At 42.3% G+C, this 18,637-nt stretch overlaps 1 protein-coding gene across 4 annotated transcripts in view; it reads left to right on the forward strand.

Annotated features, from left to right (window-relative positions):
* The window catches only part of TMEM71 (transmembrane protein 71), a 44,861-nt gene that overhangs the window by 21,927 nt on the left and 4,297 nt on the right, over positions 1-18,637 (forward strand). For 3 of the 4 annotated variants that reach the window (XM_041768498.1, XM_041768496.1, XM_041768497.1), the window contains exons 6-10: positions 8,815-8,871; positions 9,802-10,005; positions 13,703-13,778; positions 17,501-17,562; positions 17,656-17,716. In XM_041768498.1, coding sequence (XP_041624432.1) covers positions 8,815-8,871; positions 9,802-10,005; positions 13,703-13,778; positions 17,501-17,562; positions 17,656-17,716 — 460 coding nt within the window. The remainder of the gene's footprint in view (positions 1-8,814; positions 8,872-9,801; positions 10,006-13,702; positions 13,779-17,500; positions 17,563-17,655; positions 17,717-18,637) is intronic. The other variant, XM_041768499.1, reaches the window with a different exon arrangement.

Below are 18,637 nucleotides of genomic sequence, written 5' to 3' on the forward strand. Positions count from 1 at the left end.
GAGAAGTCATCCTTGTTTATTTATAAGCTAAGTACTTTACATTCTGTCCTATTACCTTGTTTATATACATTATCTTGTTTAAATATTCCAAAGCCTCCTGGAAGTAGGTCATATGATCATAATTTTTATTATGGTGAAAGTGGGCTCAGGGTTAAGTGACTTGACCAAGTTCATTTAGTTTATAAACAGCAGAACTGGAATGCAATGTGGGTCTGTCTGGTTCAAAAGCCAAGTCTTTGTTCTAGTGCCAAAAAGGATTTTGCTTTTCCTTCCAAGATGAAATCTAGGATATACCCCCAAAGCCCAGGCTCAAAGAGCAAGCAATAGGAATCCTATAACACTACAGTATAATAATTTAAAGGTATAGTACTTACATGTCTTACTATTTTTCTCATTCCACTTCCTGGGCAGAAAACACAATGCTACGCTCATTTTTTTTTTTTGACTTTTTTAAGTTGTGGTAATTATAGATTCATGAGAAGTTGCTAAAAATAGTACAGAGAAGGCCTGCATACATTTCATCCAGATTCCCTCACTGGTTACAACTTACTCAACTATACACAGTCATTATCAAAACCTGGAAATTAACATTGACACAATACGATTAAGATTTCACCAGTTTTCAAATGCACTTGTGTGTGTGTGAGTGTATTACTAGATCAATTTAAAAACAGAGTAAGTACTTGTTAAATGAAGGCATAATTCTCACGCAAACAAAAGATTAATTAAATGGAACGTATCCTAGTTCCCACAATAACAAGGATGTATAAACAGGGCAGAGAGAAAAGAAAGAGGCAGGGAGGTGGGGGATGAGCCTGGAAGGATAAACTGAAGATATATTTGGAGAACCTTCTGTGCCGTGTTGAAGAGTTTGGATTTTATCCTACTCAATCAAGGGTATCTTAGAAGGCTCTCAAGCAGGGTGATAACATAATTAGATTCGAATTTTCAAAGATTACCTTGACAGGAACATGAAGTGAAGATTGGATGAAAGGTACCAAGTGGGAGCTCAAGGGCAATTAAAACCAACAGGCATACAGAGGAATGTGGATCTGGAAATAGAGAGGAAGGAAAAGATTTAAGGAATATTCTTTAAGGCAGAATGGCCAGGTTGGTGAATGGTTGACTGTGATGATGCGAAGTGGGAAGAATCGAAGAAAACTGGGAAGCTGCATGAAAAGTTCAGCCATCAAGAAGGCTTGGACGGCAGTAATGGTGGAGTAATGAGGAGAATGGGCTTTTGAGCAGAATGGGTTTGAACTCAAGTCTTGAAACCGTGTTTTCCGACCTAAGTGGCCTTGGATAAGTTAATTAATCCCCATGACCTCCATTTCTTCACATATAAAAGAGAAAAATAGCACATAGAATTATTGTGAGGATAATATGTACTAATTCTTGAAAAGTACATATTAGCATATGGGCTGGTGTTCTGCTCAGGACTTATTAGCTCTGAAGAGGCAAAAAAAAAAAAAAAAAAACAGATTTGAGTCCAGAAACGAGACAATGAATTCTATTTTCTGTGAGCTGAATTTGGGGCACCGGGAGTAAGTGGAAAGATAGCCAGGGGATGTTTGGAAACATGATAAAAGTGTCCCAGAGCAAGGAAGGACCTAGAGATATTGCTTTGGAAGCCAATACAAGAAGTTGTAGAAGTCTTGAGAATAAAGTGGTCTACCTATAAAAAATGTAAATGAACAGAAAAGGGAGTTAATAAAGAAACTGAGGAGGTTGAACAGAAGCTCCAGCCATAATTTCCCCTAACAATAGTGAGTGTCATGGGCCAGCATCATCCCAACCAATCCACATTTTTAAAAATGATTTTACTTATTTATTTCAGAGAGAGAGAGAGAGAGAGTATGAGTGGTAGGGAGGGGCAGAGGGAGAGGGAGAAACAGACTCCGTACTGAGCAGGGAGTCTGATGGGACATTCGATTTCAGGACCCTGAGATCTTGACCTCAGCCCAGGGCAGATGCTTCGCCGACTGAGCCAGCCAGGCGCCCCCCGACCAATCCATGTTATGTACATCCCCTCTCTCCAGTGTCTGCAAGGGACTATCACCTGTGTGTGTGTGTGTGTGTGTGTGTGTGTGTGTGTGTGTTAAGAACACTCATAAGACATACCCTCGTAGCAAAGTTTTGTCTGCAACACAGCATTGTTAGCTATAGGTTCTGTGCTATGCAGTGGATCAGTCGGACTTATTCATCTGAAGCATGGGCTGCTGAAATCATGGAGTATTTCTCCTTCTGTGTCTGACTTATTTCATTTAGCATAACATCCTTTAGGCCCATCCATGTTGACAAGGATATGGAGAAAAGGGAACCCTTGGGCACTGCTGGTGGGAATGTAAATTGGTCCAGCCACTATGTAGAAGTTTCACAAAAAATTAAATATAGAACTACCATATGATCCACTTCTAGGCATGTACTCAAAGGAATTGAAATCAGAATCTCAAAAAGATAGCCTCACTGCTGTGTTCTTTGCAGCATTATTTACAGGAGCCAAGATAAAGAAATAACCCAAGTGTCCATCAATGATAATGGGTAAAGAAAATAGGGTATCTACATACGATGGAATACTATTTAGTCTTATGACGAAAGGAAATCCTACCATTTGCAACAACATAGAGAGAATATTATTCTTATCTCTTTTTTATAGAGAGGGAAACTAAGGCAGATTAGATAATTTCCCTGGGGCCACCCAACTAGTAAGTAGCACAGCCTGGATTCCAATCCAAGAGTCTTGAGCATATGCTCACTGCTCTATACCCAGGAAAGGTTCTCTGGGGAAAATTTCTCAGGCAAGGAACCAGAAGAGCATGTCATAAAAGAGGAGAATATAAAGAAATAGCTAGTGGTGCACAACTTAATAAAGAAGTGTCCCGTAGCCTTGAAAATGTTCCTGATAAATGAGTTATGTGTGGAATCTTTCATCAGAAGGGAACACACAGGACATTTTACCTACTCTTGGCATTCCTGGCAGATGGGTGCAAATGCCTATAGTAATACGGCACTGTTTTTAATTTATTTTTTAAAAGATTTTATTTATTTATTCATGAGCGACAGAGAGAGAGAGAGAGAGGCAGAGACACAGGCAGAGGGAGAAGCAGGCTCCATGCAGGAAGCCTGACATGGGACTCGATCCCCGGACTCTGGGATCATGCCCTGAGCCAAAGGCAGACACTCAACCACTGAGCCGTCCAGGCGTCCCACTATTTTTAATTTAATAAGATACTTTTAATTGAGATACAATTCACACATCATAAAATCTATTCTTAATATATACACAAGGTGGTTTGTGCAAACGTGATCACTTTTTTTAAAAAAATTTAGATTACTTCCAGGATAGTCAACATACAATGTTAAATTAGTTTCAGGTGTGGAATACAGCGAGTCAACAATTCTCTACATTACTCTGTGCTCATCATGATGAGTGTACTCTTAACCCCTCCACCTGTTTCACCCATCCGCCCACCTACCTTCCCTGTTTGTTCTCTAGAGTTAAGAGTCTGTTCCTTGGCTTGTCTCATTTGTCGTTGTTCATTTGCTTTGTTTCTTAAAATCCACATGCGAGTAAGACCATATGGTATTTGTCTTTCCCTGACATCTCACTTAGCATTATACCCTCTAAATCCATCCATGTTTGCAAGTGACAAGATTTCACTCTTTTTGATAGCTGAGTCATATCCTATTGTGAATTTATACTACATCTTCTTTCTTCATTCATGCATCGACGGACACTTGGGCTGCTTCCGTATCTTGGCTTTGGTCAGTGATGCTGCAATAACAGAGGTGCATGTATGCTTTTAAACTAATGTTTTCATATTCTTTGGGTAAAAAGCTAATAAAGTGATTACTGGATCAGAGGGTAGCTCTATTTTTAATTTTTTGAGGAAACTCCATATTGTTTTCTGCAGTGACTGCACCAGGCAACCATGACCACTTTCTACCCCTGGAACATCTTCATCACCCCAAAGAGAAACCCCACACTCATTGCCAGTCACTTCCTGTTCCCCATCCTCCCTCCCCCCACCCCTAGTGCCCAACAACCATTCATGGGCTTGCCCTTCTGACCTACCCCTTTGGGCTGCCGTGACTTTTTAAGGCTACCTCCTCCTCTTACTGGGAACGCTGCTGCAGTAGTGGCTTCCCTATGTTCACCCATTTGGTGGTTTTTCAAAGTCTCCAACCCTCCGTGCTAGGCTGGCTTTCCTGAGTACATGGGACTCTTCTCAGTTCTAAAGCACCATTTCCCAAAGTGCAGGCTGGGGGGACGGACACCTTTAGGACATAGAAGTCACGAACACTGAATCTCACAGTGACAGAGAAGCTGTGGTCCCTTTTCCAATTCTCTCAGTCCTTCTGACATAAACCAGGAGAAAGGCTCAGTTTAGAATCTTGGTAGCTGGAGCTCCTGGGTGGCTCAGTGGTTGAACATCTGCCATCAGCCCAGGTCGTGATCCTGGGGTCCTGGGATCAAGTCCCACATCAGGCTTCCTGCAAGGATCCTGTTTCTCCTCCTGCCTATGTCTCTGCCTCTCTCTCTCTGTGTCTCTCATGAATAAATAAATAAATTTTTTTTAAAAAAAAAAAGAGTCTTGGTAGCTTCAAGGCTCAAACTCTTGCTAGTCTTTTGTTTTCACCAAGTTGTTTTTTTAACAAAGAACAGGCTCAGAGCTTTCTGGTATGGGCAAATTAAATCAAGTCTAATTTTCATTGTATTCAGTTTTCCACTTACTTTCTCTTTATGGCATTTAAGTGACTGACACACAGTTCCCTTCAAAGTAGAAGATTTAATGAAACAACGTAAAAGAGAATATTAAAAATGGCTAAGGGCAAGCAGGCTCTGGGATATGGCCAAAATCAGGAAAATGATGCTTAGATGCTGGAAGTCTGGAAACCGGTGTTCTAAGGGCAATGTTTCACATATTCAACAATTAACATCTAGTTTTCCCGTAGTTTGCCTCCTGGAAACATGTCCAAACAATTGTAAAACAATTGGACCACAGCAGTGCTGCACGAGGATGAGCTATCTTGCTAAAATTCCCATGGTTTCCAAATATCTTCTAAATATAACAAATCAAACCACCCCCCTCCAAAATCGGTAATTAGGCAAACCGGGTGCACACAGGACTTTGAAATCCCTCATCTCTGCTGTCAACTGTAATCAAATCTTCCCCAGACTTCTTGTTTTCCGGATTTACCCAAGGCCCCGTGACTTTTATCAGCAATTTATTTTTCTCTGGAAATGTCGCCTCGTTAGAAGACTCAAGAAGAATTCAAAATTAAATTGTTCTGCTGTTTTCTCTCTGGGCAAGGGATGCAATCAAAACTTACTTCCCCTGACTTTCTCGTGCCTCATTTTTCAGACTAAAAAGGATTTTTATTGGTTGCCTATTTTATCCTTAGCTCACCCCTTTTGCAGCTGTGTCTAGACACCTTCCTCATCAGCTGCAATTCATTTTTTAGCCGTGGCATTTTGCAGCTCCCCAGACCCCGGGACTGCAGTTTGGGAGACATTCCCAGAGCCTGTGAGTCATACTGAAAGAAGATAAAGCATTCTTGCAGACAGGACTGATCAGTAGTGCCCGTTCCACTTCTCCCAGGCCCAGGAAAGAGAGGTAGGACACCTCAGGCAAGGCTTTCCAGCTTGAGGTCTGTGGTTTCCTCCAGAGCTGATGCCTCTCCTATAAATATCTTTGATGGCAACATCTGTTATGTGGCTTTATGTTTCCCTCCATGGCAAACAATAATGCCCATTTTATATGCAAGGGTATGGAAATACGCTTGGAAGAAATAGACCCTTTTAAAACAGAAGTAAGCTAGATGGAGTTTAAATAAATCAGGAGAAATAGAATAGAATTAGTATCTTCCAATGTGATACAAAAGGGCTATTTGCTGAAATGTTATCTGCATCGAGATCCTCTCGTTTATTGTTAAGGTTGGAGACAAAAATTAAATGTCGGGTGCCCCAGGTGGCTCGGTGGTTGAGCATCTGACTTTGGCTCAGGTCATGACCCTGAGGTCCTGGGATCAAATTCCGCATCGGACTCCCACAGGGAGCCCACTTCTCCCTCTGCCTATGTCTCTGCCTCTCTCTCTCTGTCTCCGATGAATAAATAAATAAAATCTTTAAAAAATTAAATGTCAGTTAGGGAAAGTATACATTGGGGACAAACCATATCTCCCCACAGATGAGCATTCCTTGATCATTCCTTGTGATTTTTTTTTTGTAGTTTCCATCTTTAATGCTGTGTCTTCTAGAAAATTCTGCATGATATTCTAGTACTCCACATAGGACATGTTTTTAGTTCATCCAGCTCCCACTGCAAAGCCAGAAGTTCAACAAAGCAGCCTCAAGCAGCCACACAGGGACGTTTTTACTGCTCTCACACGTTTCCCATTCACATCTCTACAGATTTTAGTGAAGTGTCAATCTTGAAGAAATAATCAACCATGAAAGTTCTCAGCTTTTTCTCACTTCCACGTGAATTTGACCAGATAGGCTTCTCTTTTTTTAACGGCTTTATTGAGTTAGAACTGATATACAAAAAATCGTACATATTTGATGTGTAAATGTGATGAGTTTGAACAGGTGCAAACCCCCGTGGTACCATCACCACAATTGAGGCAATAGGAATATCCAACCCCTCTGGAGTTTCCCGGTGTCCCACTGTGCGTACCTGTGTGTGTTTGTAGTGAAAACAATTATCATGACATCTGCCCTCTTAACAAATATTACAGAGCACAGTACAGTTGTTAAGTATAGCAACTCTGTTATTCAACCCATCTCTAGAACTTACTCTTCTAGCATAACTGAACCTCTATACCCATTGAACAGCAACACCCCATTCCCCACACCCATTCCAGCCCCTGGAAACCACCATTCTATTCTCTATGTCTGTGACTGACGGTCTTAGGTACTTCGTGCAAGTGGAGTCATGCAGTATTTGTCCTCCTATGACTGATTCATCTCACTTAGCATAACGTCCCCCAGGGTTCATCCACGGCTTTGCAAATGGCAGGATTTTCTTTATTCGTTCATCAGTTGATGAATGCTTGGGTCGTTTTGGTAGCATGGCCATCGGGAATAGCACCACAACCCACATGGTCCAGGGACTCCTCTGCAGCACGGTCATTCCTGGATGATCCCTATGTTTCGCTTCCTGCGTTTCCTTTCTCTATGGCAACCAGCAGGGATGCTTCTGCAGATGCTTTGTCAAGCGGCCGCAGGGTGTGGGTGGGATGGTGGGAGGGAGACCGCAAGGTTGGCAGAAATTCCCCAGTCCAAAAGCACCCCCTCATTTGCTCAGTATCCAGGCTGAGTGGGAGGGGAGCACCACATGCAGAGTCAGCCCACCAGCCTGGGCTGGAAGGCCTCTCTCCCCGCTTGAAGCCTCAAATCAGCTCCAGCCTCCACGAAGATGAACACTGATCCCGTCTCTATGGTTGCTGTGGTCTAAGTTGTTCTGGCGGCTTCACATGTCTCATCCTCCCTGCCCCTCTACCAGAACCCTCTATTTATTAGCGCATCCTACTGAGTGCTAACAATATGCTCCGCCTTAGAGCCGATGTCTGGCACTGGGGCAGATGAAGTGGCCTTTTTCTCATGGTGCTTTCAGTCTAGAAGGGAGGCAGATATTAAACAAAAACCACACAAATTATGTATTTTATGGTATGTGTTTATATAATAATTACAAAATCATACATTTTGATTTGCCCTGTGAAGGCAGAGTGCAGGGTGTTTTGACAAAAGTAAGGGCAATCAGGAAGATACAGAAAATGTAGGAAAATACAGATGTTCTCCACTAGTAAGTGCTTACCAGAGTTGCTGAAAGAGCACTGATGATCGAGATTCCTTCTACACTTGGTCTGCTCCCTCTGTGATAGGGTTTCACAACCTCAGCATTATTCACACTTGGGACTGGACAATCCTTCATTGTGAGGCCTGCCCCATGCATTATAGGATGTTAACCGCATCCCTGGACTCTATTCATTAGACGCCAGTAGCAATTCTCTCCCCACCACCACCAATTTGTGACAGAAAAAAAAAAAAATCTTCAGACATTGCCAGATGTCCCTGGGGGCAGAAATCTCCAGTTAAGGAGTGTTGTTATATGAGGACTCCATGTGTATTTTGGGGTTCCACAATCTCTCCCAGCTCCTGGAGTGGGGCTGGGAGTCTCTCATTGCTGAGCGAGCACTTCAACACAGAGCAGTCCTCACCTTATACTCATGCTCCAGATTGCCTACAGAATAAATCTTAGCTCCTGAGTTTGACCCATGAGGCCCTTCATGATCAGACCCCTGCTTAGCAGTCCAACCGGGATCACCTCCTGGGAGTGCCCACACTCACATGCTCCTCTATTTAGCCTTGTAAGGGAACTCACTCTTCTGGGAACACCCTTCCCCATGTTCTCTCCTGGGTTAATGTCTTTCCTTCCTCTCTTCCTCCTTCTCCTCCTCCCCTCCTCTTTGTTCTGTCTCTATCTTTCCTTCTTCCCGCTGTCTCCCTAGCACTCCTACTCATCAAGTTGTCACTTAAGTATCGTCTCATCCATGAAGCCTCCCTGGATTCCTCCTGATGGACTCAGGTGCTCCTTCCTTGATTCTCGCTGGATGCCTTCTGCTGCCCTTCATGGTAACAATGACCACACTGCATCCTAATTGTTGGCGTGTACGTCTGTCCCTCTCCAAACCACAGCCTTCTTGAATGAAAAAAGAAATGTTAAGATATCTATTATGTTTTATCCAGCATTTCAAGATATTTTACAGAGGGAGAACTCCCTTCACAGCTATTCTCTATCTCCCCACCAGAAGTTAAGGCACATGAGGACAGAGACATCATCTTCACCATTGTATCCCAGCAGCTAGGTCAGTTCCTTATATAGAATCACATCCAATAAAAGTTTGCTGAATGAATGAATGAATGAATGAATGAATGAATGATGAATGAGACGTAGAAGGAGTTGGCTCTGCTATAGTCTGATGCAATGAAGATGGGAGGTTGGGAAGCCTGGGTGGCTCAGTTAGTTAAGCATCAGACTCTTGATTTCAGCTCAGGTCGTGATCTCAGTGTCGGGGGATAAAGCCCCGTGTAGGGCTCCATGCTCAACGGGGGAGACTGCTTGAGATTCTCTCTCTCTCCTTCTGACCCTGCCTCCCTAAAATAAATAAGTAAATCTTAAAAAATAAAAAAAGATGAGAGGCTCATATATTCATCACACATCTCTCCAATCCATCTCTACAACCCCCCCCCCAATGCACTTGGGGATTAAGGGAGAGATACTTATCTTCTTCTCTATGCAAGTCTTCGGCTACTATTTCATGATTTCTTGCAATGATTTCTTGCAACGCCACCTGGATTTTACCACATACCAAAACCACATATTACTTTATCTACATGAAAACAGGGCTGAAGAGTGTGTGTCCAGTGCCACCCTCACTGAGAGCCACTCCAGCACCCCACTGCGGGTGGCATCAATTCCAGACTCCTCCACTGGGAAGTCAGTGCCTCCTCTGACCCACCCTCCCTCTCACTCTCCAGCCAGTCACATTCCACCAGGTCCCGTTGTTCCAACCACCCTGGACTGGGCCTCCCTCAAGACACTTTCACGCCTCTGGCATTTGCTCTCATCACTGCACTGAAGAGCCTTTTCCTCGGGGGCCTTCAGACAGGAGGACACATTGCAAGGCCACCAGACCTGGGACCCATCTCCCATCCGACTCCCGAGGTGTTGCTATGGGGATGACCACTGGCCACTTCACAGGGAGAGTCACTGACCACATGCCCTCCTTTTCCAGGAGAGGATCCTGACTGGCCCCTGACTGATGCCTGGGAGTCGAAGGGGGCGACAGCAGCCTCCACCTGTGGCCCTGCCGTGTCCCAGACTTCCACCTGCAGCCCTGCTGTGTCCCAGACTCCCCGACAAAACACCCACGACAGGGCTCTCCAGACTCATGGGATGGCTTCGGAACATCTCTCAGGGAACATTTTGGATCATGCAAGTGAGTTTGTTTTGTTTTTTAATCTTTGCCACACCCAAAAAATTCTTCCTTTTGCGGCCAAAGAATGAGTTAAAGATGATTAAGGTGCACTTGGGAATCGGCCTGTGGGAGCAGGGGAGGACTGGGCTGCTGCAGCACCTGGTGACGCATGCACAGAGGAGGTGCCTGCTTTTGGGGTGTCATCTCGGAGGCACCAGAAGGACTGGCTTTGCAGCATTTTCTTTCTTTAAAAAAAAATAAACCCAAAGACATTTGGCAAAATGTTAAGCTTTGCTAAAGTTGGGTGATAACGTACACAGGTGCCTGGGATTTTATTTTTCATACTTAGCTAAGGACGTGACATATTCTATAAGAAGAAAAAGAAAGGAAGGAAGAAGAAAACCCCCTTGAATGCAATGCCTCAGGCAAGGGAAAGTCAAAAGATATAAAGGTATTGGTATTTCCTGTCAGGAGTAGATCTGAAATACATCCAACAGGCATGTTCTTCACCCATCAGTTTGCCAACATCGGATTAATCATGTTCGCACACAGCGCTGCGGCATCAGGGCTCCGTCCTGGTTGCCAAGGTTCAAAGCCCAGCCCCCTCCTTGTTCGCTGTAACTCAGAAGCAGGTCAGCCAGTTCTCTAAAACAACATTTTCATCTCTAAGTGGAGATAGCATAGTTCCTACCTTGTAATGACAAAAATAGTTCGTGGAAAGCACTTGGCATCCCATGTCATGGATCCTAAGGACTCAACATGTATGTGAGATTATGATTACAAAAGACTGAGGTCAAGCAGGAAAAAAAAAAAAACCTTCTCTTTATCTGTCTTCACAAAACCGTAAACATGCACCTCACTGACCATCCTTCCTTTCCCAAAGGCCAATATACCCCCTTCCCTTCTGTTCCCCAGTCAGCTACTAGGTGTTACAGCTTTCAGAGTTTCCTTCCAGCTGCTGGGATGACAGAAAAAGCACCTTTTATTGTTTAGACAGTTTCCAGATGATCCACAGCCACCTCTTCCAGGGATCCTGCCCTGTTTTCTGGGGAGGGGGTCGTGTTAAGTGACCCTTCTGGGTGCTCACCTAGCTTTCAGGCTTCCCCCTCTCGCCCCCATTTCCTGCACTGCTCTTGCATATTTATTTCTGGGTCTGGTCCCCTGGGCTGTGAACTACTTGAGGATGGGCAATATTGTCTCGGTTGTGTATGGATTCCAGCCTGCCCACAAAACACCTGGTACAGAGCAGGTGCTCCCAAACTGGACCAATTAGGTGTGCTATCTCTATTTTACAGATAAGCATACTCATGAGTAGACAGGGCAAGTAAGTCTTTGCATATGTGTTTTGCTGTGTCGGGAATGTGTCTCCCCCCTGCTATACCTAGAAGACCCCCCCCCCCACTCTTTCAAGGCCCAAATCAAAGAACACCTGGGGGGGGGTCTTTTCTGTTGCCCCCTCTAGCTGGGGGAGGTAACACTTCCCTGTGATCCTTCCCCAGCACTCTGAGTCTATTGCTATGGAAGGGATTTTCCTCTTCTTGATCTGATTTTGAAGCCCTGGGGTGGACGAGGTCTCCATCTGATTCTATTTTGTCTCCTTCACATGTGGGTTGTGATCGTGCAGTCTAGGCGATGTTTGGCCCACAAAGGAGAGAGGCGTGCCCGACAGCATCTCTGCTAGTCAGGATGGTTTGAGTTCCCGTGGATGGAACCCCGAGATGGATGAATCAGTAACAGAATGTATTCGGTTCATTAATGAAAATTCCGGGCCTAGATTTTTCAGATTTCTGCCAGTCTCTACTTCTGTGGTCTCTTGTCTTCTATGTCAGCTTTACTCTTTAAAAAGGCTATTATTACTCTATGGTGGTTCTTGGTGGCTGACTGCCTGCAACTTCCCAGATTCTTCAGTCCAGAGGAAAGAGGTGATGGCCTTCTGGAGTTATGATAAGAGATGACGGCCTTCTCAAGTTATGATAAGAGGCACCCAGTTTCACTGGTTCTGGAAGGGTCCCATTTACATGAAAAAAAAAAACAATCACTGTCGCTAAGTCTGTGAAGCCCCAAATGGTTGGAAGGGGATCAAATGCCAATGAGGGCACTGGTCTCTAAGTGAACCATGCACTGAGAGAAGTGAGGCCATCACTCCAGCGCCACCAAAGAACAGCAGATAGGTGCTGACCATTCTCAGTAAGCTTGCAATCTAGTGGGGAAATCTGGAGAAAGAAAACAGCAATTTTTATTCACTATGATGAGATTGCTGATGCAAATGCATGAGGGATGATGGGGCTACAGAGAGGGAGCCACTGAGGGCCACAGGGGAGTTGAGGAAATCAAGGAGGAGTTCTTGAAGGAAGTGACAGTTAAGCTAGGCCAAACTGGATCCTAGAGAAATGGCTCCTGAAGGAAGGAACTAGTGAATACTTTGTATCAAATCATACAATCGTATCTTTGTAGAATTTGAATTTAAACCAGTCTCTGTTCACTGTTCGAGTCTAACGATTTTAGCAGTTTGTCAAGCTGGACTTGTTTCTGTGAGGAAATGTTTTCCAAATTCCACATCAAATCAGAGTCAGCTAAGAATACAAACACACTTTAGAAGGATGGTTGAGTGTTCAGCTGAACCCACAATAACTTATTTAATTCACAGTATACATGAAATACTGTACATTTGCAGTGACATCATTCACAACTGCTATATTTTGCGTTGCCAATCTTCAGTACTCCACCCACATTATGGACTAAGTAGGTTTTGTTAGCTGACTCAATCTTCATTCATAGCATAAATAGCAAAAATAAATACATTCACAGCACAAAGTCATTCCAAGTTTTAAACAACTGTTGCAAAATTGAGCTTTTGAAGCATTTGGTAGAAATTAAGTTGAGGTCTGTTTATCCTTTCCTTTAGCTCTTTATGTGATCATCCTTAAGCCAGCTCTGATTTCTTTTAGGTGACTGGAGTAATATTCAGGTTCACGATTTAACTCCTATGATTATGATTGCTGGAGGACTTGCTGTCATTTCCACTGTGGCTCTAGGGCACTGAAATATTTTACCGATAGCAGAGTTTTGCGAGGACAAATAGTTTGTAATATATGTTCCCTTTTTCGCCCTCTAGAGACTACCAATATGCAAAGTTGCAATTCTCTGTCAGGCCAAATATTGTGTCCTGGCTAGGCATAGTTTTGAAAATTTGGCTCTGACACCTTGGAGCTGTGTGACCTTGGGCAAATTTCATCATCTCCTCGGTCTTGGTCTTCTCGCGTGCAGAGCGATGGCTCCTACCTCACAGGTTGTTATGTCTATTCAATGAGGTCTGAAAGCTCTTTGTGAATTATAAGGCACCCTACAAATTTAAGGCATCATCGTCATCATCATCAGAATGAGATTTCTGACATTAGCATACATTCCACACAGCCTTTCCCCAGCATTACAGTAAAAGGCAAGCCCCAAACAGTTTGTGTAGCATAAGCATTTCTTAATGACAGAAAATATTTTATTATTTGCTAAAATTATCTAATGAATAGATGGATCTGCACAACATTTGATAATTTTATCTTGTTACTTATGGCAAATTGTGTGAGCTGACATACATTTGAAACTGTTTTGTGGGGTTTTTTTTTTTTTTTTGGTGTATAAAGAGGAAATTTTATTACAGCATTGTTGTTCCAAGATTATCAGCAATGAATTCTAATCCATTTATTTTTCTTTTACCTATCAGAAACCAGTTTGTGGCGAGAGGTCTCCTTTCAAGCAATTCTGCTGGCTGTGTGCTTCATCGTCTGTGCATGTGCAAGGTAATTCAGATTTTATTTTCATGCAGCAGTGTTTCATAATTAATAAAGCTGTAAACGATTGATAATTTCCTTACCTGATTCCACAATGCATTTTCAGTAGCTCTGTGGTTAAGATTTATTCATTTACCTGTGCCCCTTACGTGCCCCTTTTTCTATCACTTGCCCCTCTCGTTATCTCACAAAGTGTACAAAAGCCAGTGGATCTTGCTAGAAATTGGATTTTATTATGCATCCTCCTTTGTTTAAATCCCCAGTGACTCCCTGTTATGGATAAGACCTGAGTAACCCTGCTTGGTATTCAAGGGCACTTGAACTCCCAGTAAGAGAACTTGGAGTCCCCCCTGGGACTCCATCTTTCTCATTATACTTTTATATCCTAACATAAAATATCTGTTCCAGGGAAGCCCATTCAGCATCTCAGATCACATAATACTCTTGGCTGATGATAGGCTCTTCTCTGTTCTACCCTCTGTCCAGCATGCCATTCCTATTCTTTTCTTGTCTAAATCTCTGGAGTGGTGGTCAAGTCCCTTCTATGAGAACTGCACTCATATTCATGCCTCAAGGCCTTTGCACTTGCTGTTTATTCAACCCACTACAATCTTCTCTAGAAAGCCTCATAACATGGGTCCTTACTTCTTTCTGGAATCTATTCAAATGTCACATCACCAGAGAGACATTCCCTAACAACCTTGTATAAATAGCATATCACTCTCTACCACTCACACCTCGCTTTACTTTTTTTCAGAGCACTCATCCACCAGACCTATTACACGTTCACTTGTTTGAATGTTAATGATCTATCTCTCCCTGCAAGAATGTGAGCTCCATGAGAGCAGAGACATTGTGTGTCTCCTTCACTTCTATGTCCCTAGTGGCAAGGATTTGTCAATATTTGTTGAATCAATGAGACAGGGATAAATAATTGGTTCAGACCCAGGATCTTTGGGGTGCTTGTGCTCTTGTCAGCAAATATTGCTTGCTCTTAGGTCTCACCTCTTGAGGGTCGAATACTTCACATCACTTGGGAGAGTTGTGTTTTTAAATACAAAGTCCTGGATCCCAACCCTTGAGATACTAATTTAGATCTAGTGAAAATCTGTATTTTAAAACAAGCATCCTAGATAATTAATAGGTTTAAGAAGTATTGAGGATCCCTGCGTGGCTCAGCGGTTTAGCACCTGTCTTTGGCCCAGGGCGTGATCCTGGAGTCCTGCATTGGGCTCCTGCATGGAGCCTGCTTCTCCCTCTGCCTCTCTCTCTCTCTCTCTCTCTCTCTGTGTGTGTGTGTGGGGGTCTCTAATGAATAGATAAATAAAATCTTAAAAAAAGAAGTATTAGGTATTTTTAGATCACAATGGGACCAAAAGAACAAAAAGTGGGGGAGGTCCCATGGTTAAATTCTGCATTGTATATCCCAAGTCAGAGGATCATGTATGCATTAGCATAATTAGGCCAAGTGAAATAACACAGTGAAGAAATATGATTACCTTTATTTAACTTAGTATTTCTTAACTGTAGTTGATCATGGAAACTTCTCTTTTAGTTCATGGGACTATTAATGAAATGTTCCTCTTCAGTTAATTCCTGTAGATACTCCCCTTCTCCCTTAAGAAGGGAGCTTAATTCCCCATCCGTTGAGTGTGAGCTGCATTTAGAAACTTGCTTCCAAAAAACAGAGGATGGAAAGGGGGAAAAAGGGAACTTCATAGCTAAGAAATGTAGCAAACATGACCTCAGATGCTCAGATGGTCAAGGTTAACATCAACAGGGATGAGTTATACTCATAGCATGTACTCTTGATACGATGTAGTAAGACTGGCACTTCACCTCTGTGGTCTTCTGGACTCCAATCTAACCAGAGAAAAATTTAAATTAAGGGAAATTTTACATATTATATGATCAGGACTTCTCAAAACTGCCAAAGTCATCAAAACTAAGAAGAGTTTGAGGAATTGTCATAACCTAGAGGAACCCAATGAGACATGACCAAATATCGTGAGGCATCCTGGAAGGCATCATGGAATGTGGTTAAGTTAGGGAAAAACTGTAAAGTCCAAATGACGTGTGGGTTGAATGTGAACCAATGTCATTCCTTCATTATGACAGTATGCCATAGTAGTGTAAGATGCTGATCCTCGGGGATGCTTGGTGAGGGGTATATGAGAACCCTCTGTGATATTTTTTGCAACTTCTCTGTATCTCTAAAGTTATTTGAAAATAAAGAGATTTATTTAAGTAAGAGATTGGTTATGAGAAAAATTATTGATATGGGTAGCAGCACGGATGAATCTCGGACACAAGAGTCTGTATGATTGCCAATACATGTAAAATATAAGGAAAGGCAAAATGAACCCACTGTTATAAATATAATAATAGTGGTTGATGGGGTTCCTGGGTGGGTGAGTTAGTTAAGGGTCTGACTCCTGATTTTGGCTCAGGTCATGATCTCAGGGTCATAAGATCAAGCCCCTCATGGGGCTCCACACTGGGCTCAGAGCCTGCTTAAAATTCTGTCTCCCACTTCCTCTGCCCCTTCCAACCTTCTCTCACTCTCTTAAAAAAAGAAGAAGAAGAAGAAGAAGAAGAAGAAGAAGAAGAAGAAGAAGAAGAAGAAGAAGAAGAAGAAGAAGAAGAATTGTAATTAATTCTGGGGAAAAGAGTAGGAAGGATGGCAAAGGAAATGTTAGAGACTGCTGAAAATATTCTATATCTTGATCTGGGTAGTGAATACAGGAGTTCAGTTTAAAAACAAAACAAAACCAAACCAAGATATGCACTTTAAATGCTTTACTGTATATTTGTTAAGTCGCAATTAAAAAAAATTAAATGCACACAAAGAGATGTCTAAAAGGGTATTCATTGATATTTAATAATGGCTACTTTAGGTCAATGGAGATTTTTATGATATTTTCTTTTCCCTTTTGTACCTATTTATAATTTTTTTCACTGATTCATGTTCTGAAAATAAAAACAATAAGGCAATTATTCTTTTAAAAAACATGGTATGCCTGGTATGCCTGTTGGCTCAGTCGGCTAATTGTCTGGCTTTGGCTCGGTCATGATCCCAGGGTCCTGGGATGGAGCCCCACCTTGGGCTCCCTGCTCAACCAGGAAGCCTGCTTCTCCCTCTCCCTCTGTCTGTGGCTCCCCCTGCTAGTGCTCTCTCTCTGTCTAATCAATTAATTAATTAATTTTTTAGAAATCCACCCTTTGAAACAGTAACCATCAAATTGGTAAAACCCCAAAATTTTAACACTTTTTGGGCAAGGTTTTAAAGCAGTTGGCACACGGATTTTCTCCTTCAACTTTTCTAGAAATTTTATACTTTTGTGGTTACATTTCAGACTATGACTCATTTTGAGTGAAACAGTTAAATTTTGTGTTGAGGTGTGATGTATATGTCGAGGTTCCTTCTCTTGTGTGTAGATATGCAATTGTTTCAACATCATTGCTGAGAAGGCTGTCCTTTCCCCATCAAACTACTTTTGCTCCTCTGATAAGACTCAGTTAACTGTATCCATATGGGTTCACTTCTGGTCTTTCCATTCTATGCCATTGACCCTCATGTCTTTCCTTTGGCCAATACCACACTATCTTTATTATTGTTGTTATAGTAACTCTTAAAGTACATCATAAGCATTTAGTCACTCTAAAAGAACGTCTCATGTATTGGAAATGCATAATTAGTTTGCTAAACCTGACAAATTCTGTTGTTTCAGATGGTTTCTGGGAGGAATATCAGTCAGTGTCTTCACATGCTCTTTAATGATAACTATTGCCTGTAAGTAACCATTTCTCAAATTATTTCTCTGATCCCTGTATTTTATTGGTCATTCAAAAATAATTCTTAAATATTTTCTCTTTCTTATTCAAGATACTGTCAAGTCATTATTTCTCGGCCTTGCCAGCTATGTCAAAACCACCACTTGTGCTCAGTAAGTGTTGACTGTGTTGTCACTGTCTGGACAGAGATGACTATGATCTACTCTCTGAGAATGCTTTTTGCTGAGTAATAGATGGCAATGACTACATACAGGAAAGGTCCTGATTCTTTCTTGAGAAATACTTCCTGTTAATGCTAAAATCTAATGGCATTATCATCCTGTCTCTTAAATTCTGACAAATTTCTCAAAATAGAGAATTAAGCTTTAAGGCAGTAGGGCTTAACAAATAACATGACTTTAAAAATTTTAAATCATTTCAAAGTGCTTTTATAGATTCATAGCACTGCCCTTTATAAATACCACCTCTTAAGAGGCCTTTATCTTATAGTTTCCCAAATAGCTGGCAAACCGCCCATGAAATGGTCTCAGTTACGAAGTGTGGTGTTTCTCTACCATCTCTCACTCACTTAACGATCCCCCTGTGTGCTGACTGTCATGGCTCATCATATTTCAAAGGGTTACTGGGGTCTGGGTGAAATGCTCACAGAATTTCAAACAGTCTGCAAAACACCATCTCCTTGCAAGATGGATTGTGTTAATTACCTTCGCTTCAATATGGCTGCCAGCGGTCAGCTCCCATGGCTTGAAGACGGATGTCTATAATTCAAATTAGTTTACTGGCCTTTGCTCTTGACACCGTGTTGCCCTATTTATGAAATCATTGTGTTAATTCTGAAATCACAAGGGGACTTAGTGAAGATTTATTTTGTTTAGGACTTCAGCCAGTATTGATTTCCTGACACTCTGAGCGATGTTTCTCTTCATTTCCTGGCATTCTAGCTTTCTGGGGGGCAGGCATTGATATAGCTAAGATTTGTTTAACCTCTTAGTTAGAAAAGTGGGTCCTGAGGTCGCCCAAGAAATTCTTATTCTTTAGCCCTTGTGTATTAATGACATTTGTTCAAAACTCCT

The sequence above is a fragment of the Vulpes lagopus genome, chromosome 9, assembly GCF_018345385.1.
Source record: "Vulpes lagopus strain Blue_001 chromosome 9, ASM1834538v1, whole genome shotgun sequence".
NCBI classification, from domain to species: Eukaryota; Metazoa; Chordata; class Mammalia; order Carnivora; family Canidae; genus Vulpes; species Vulpes lagopus.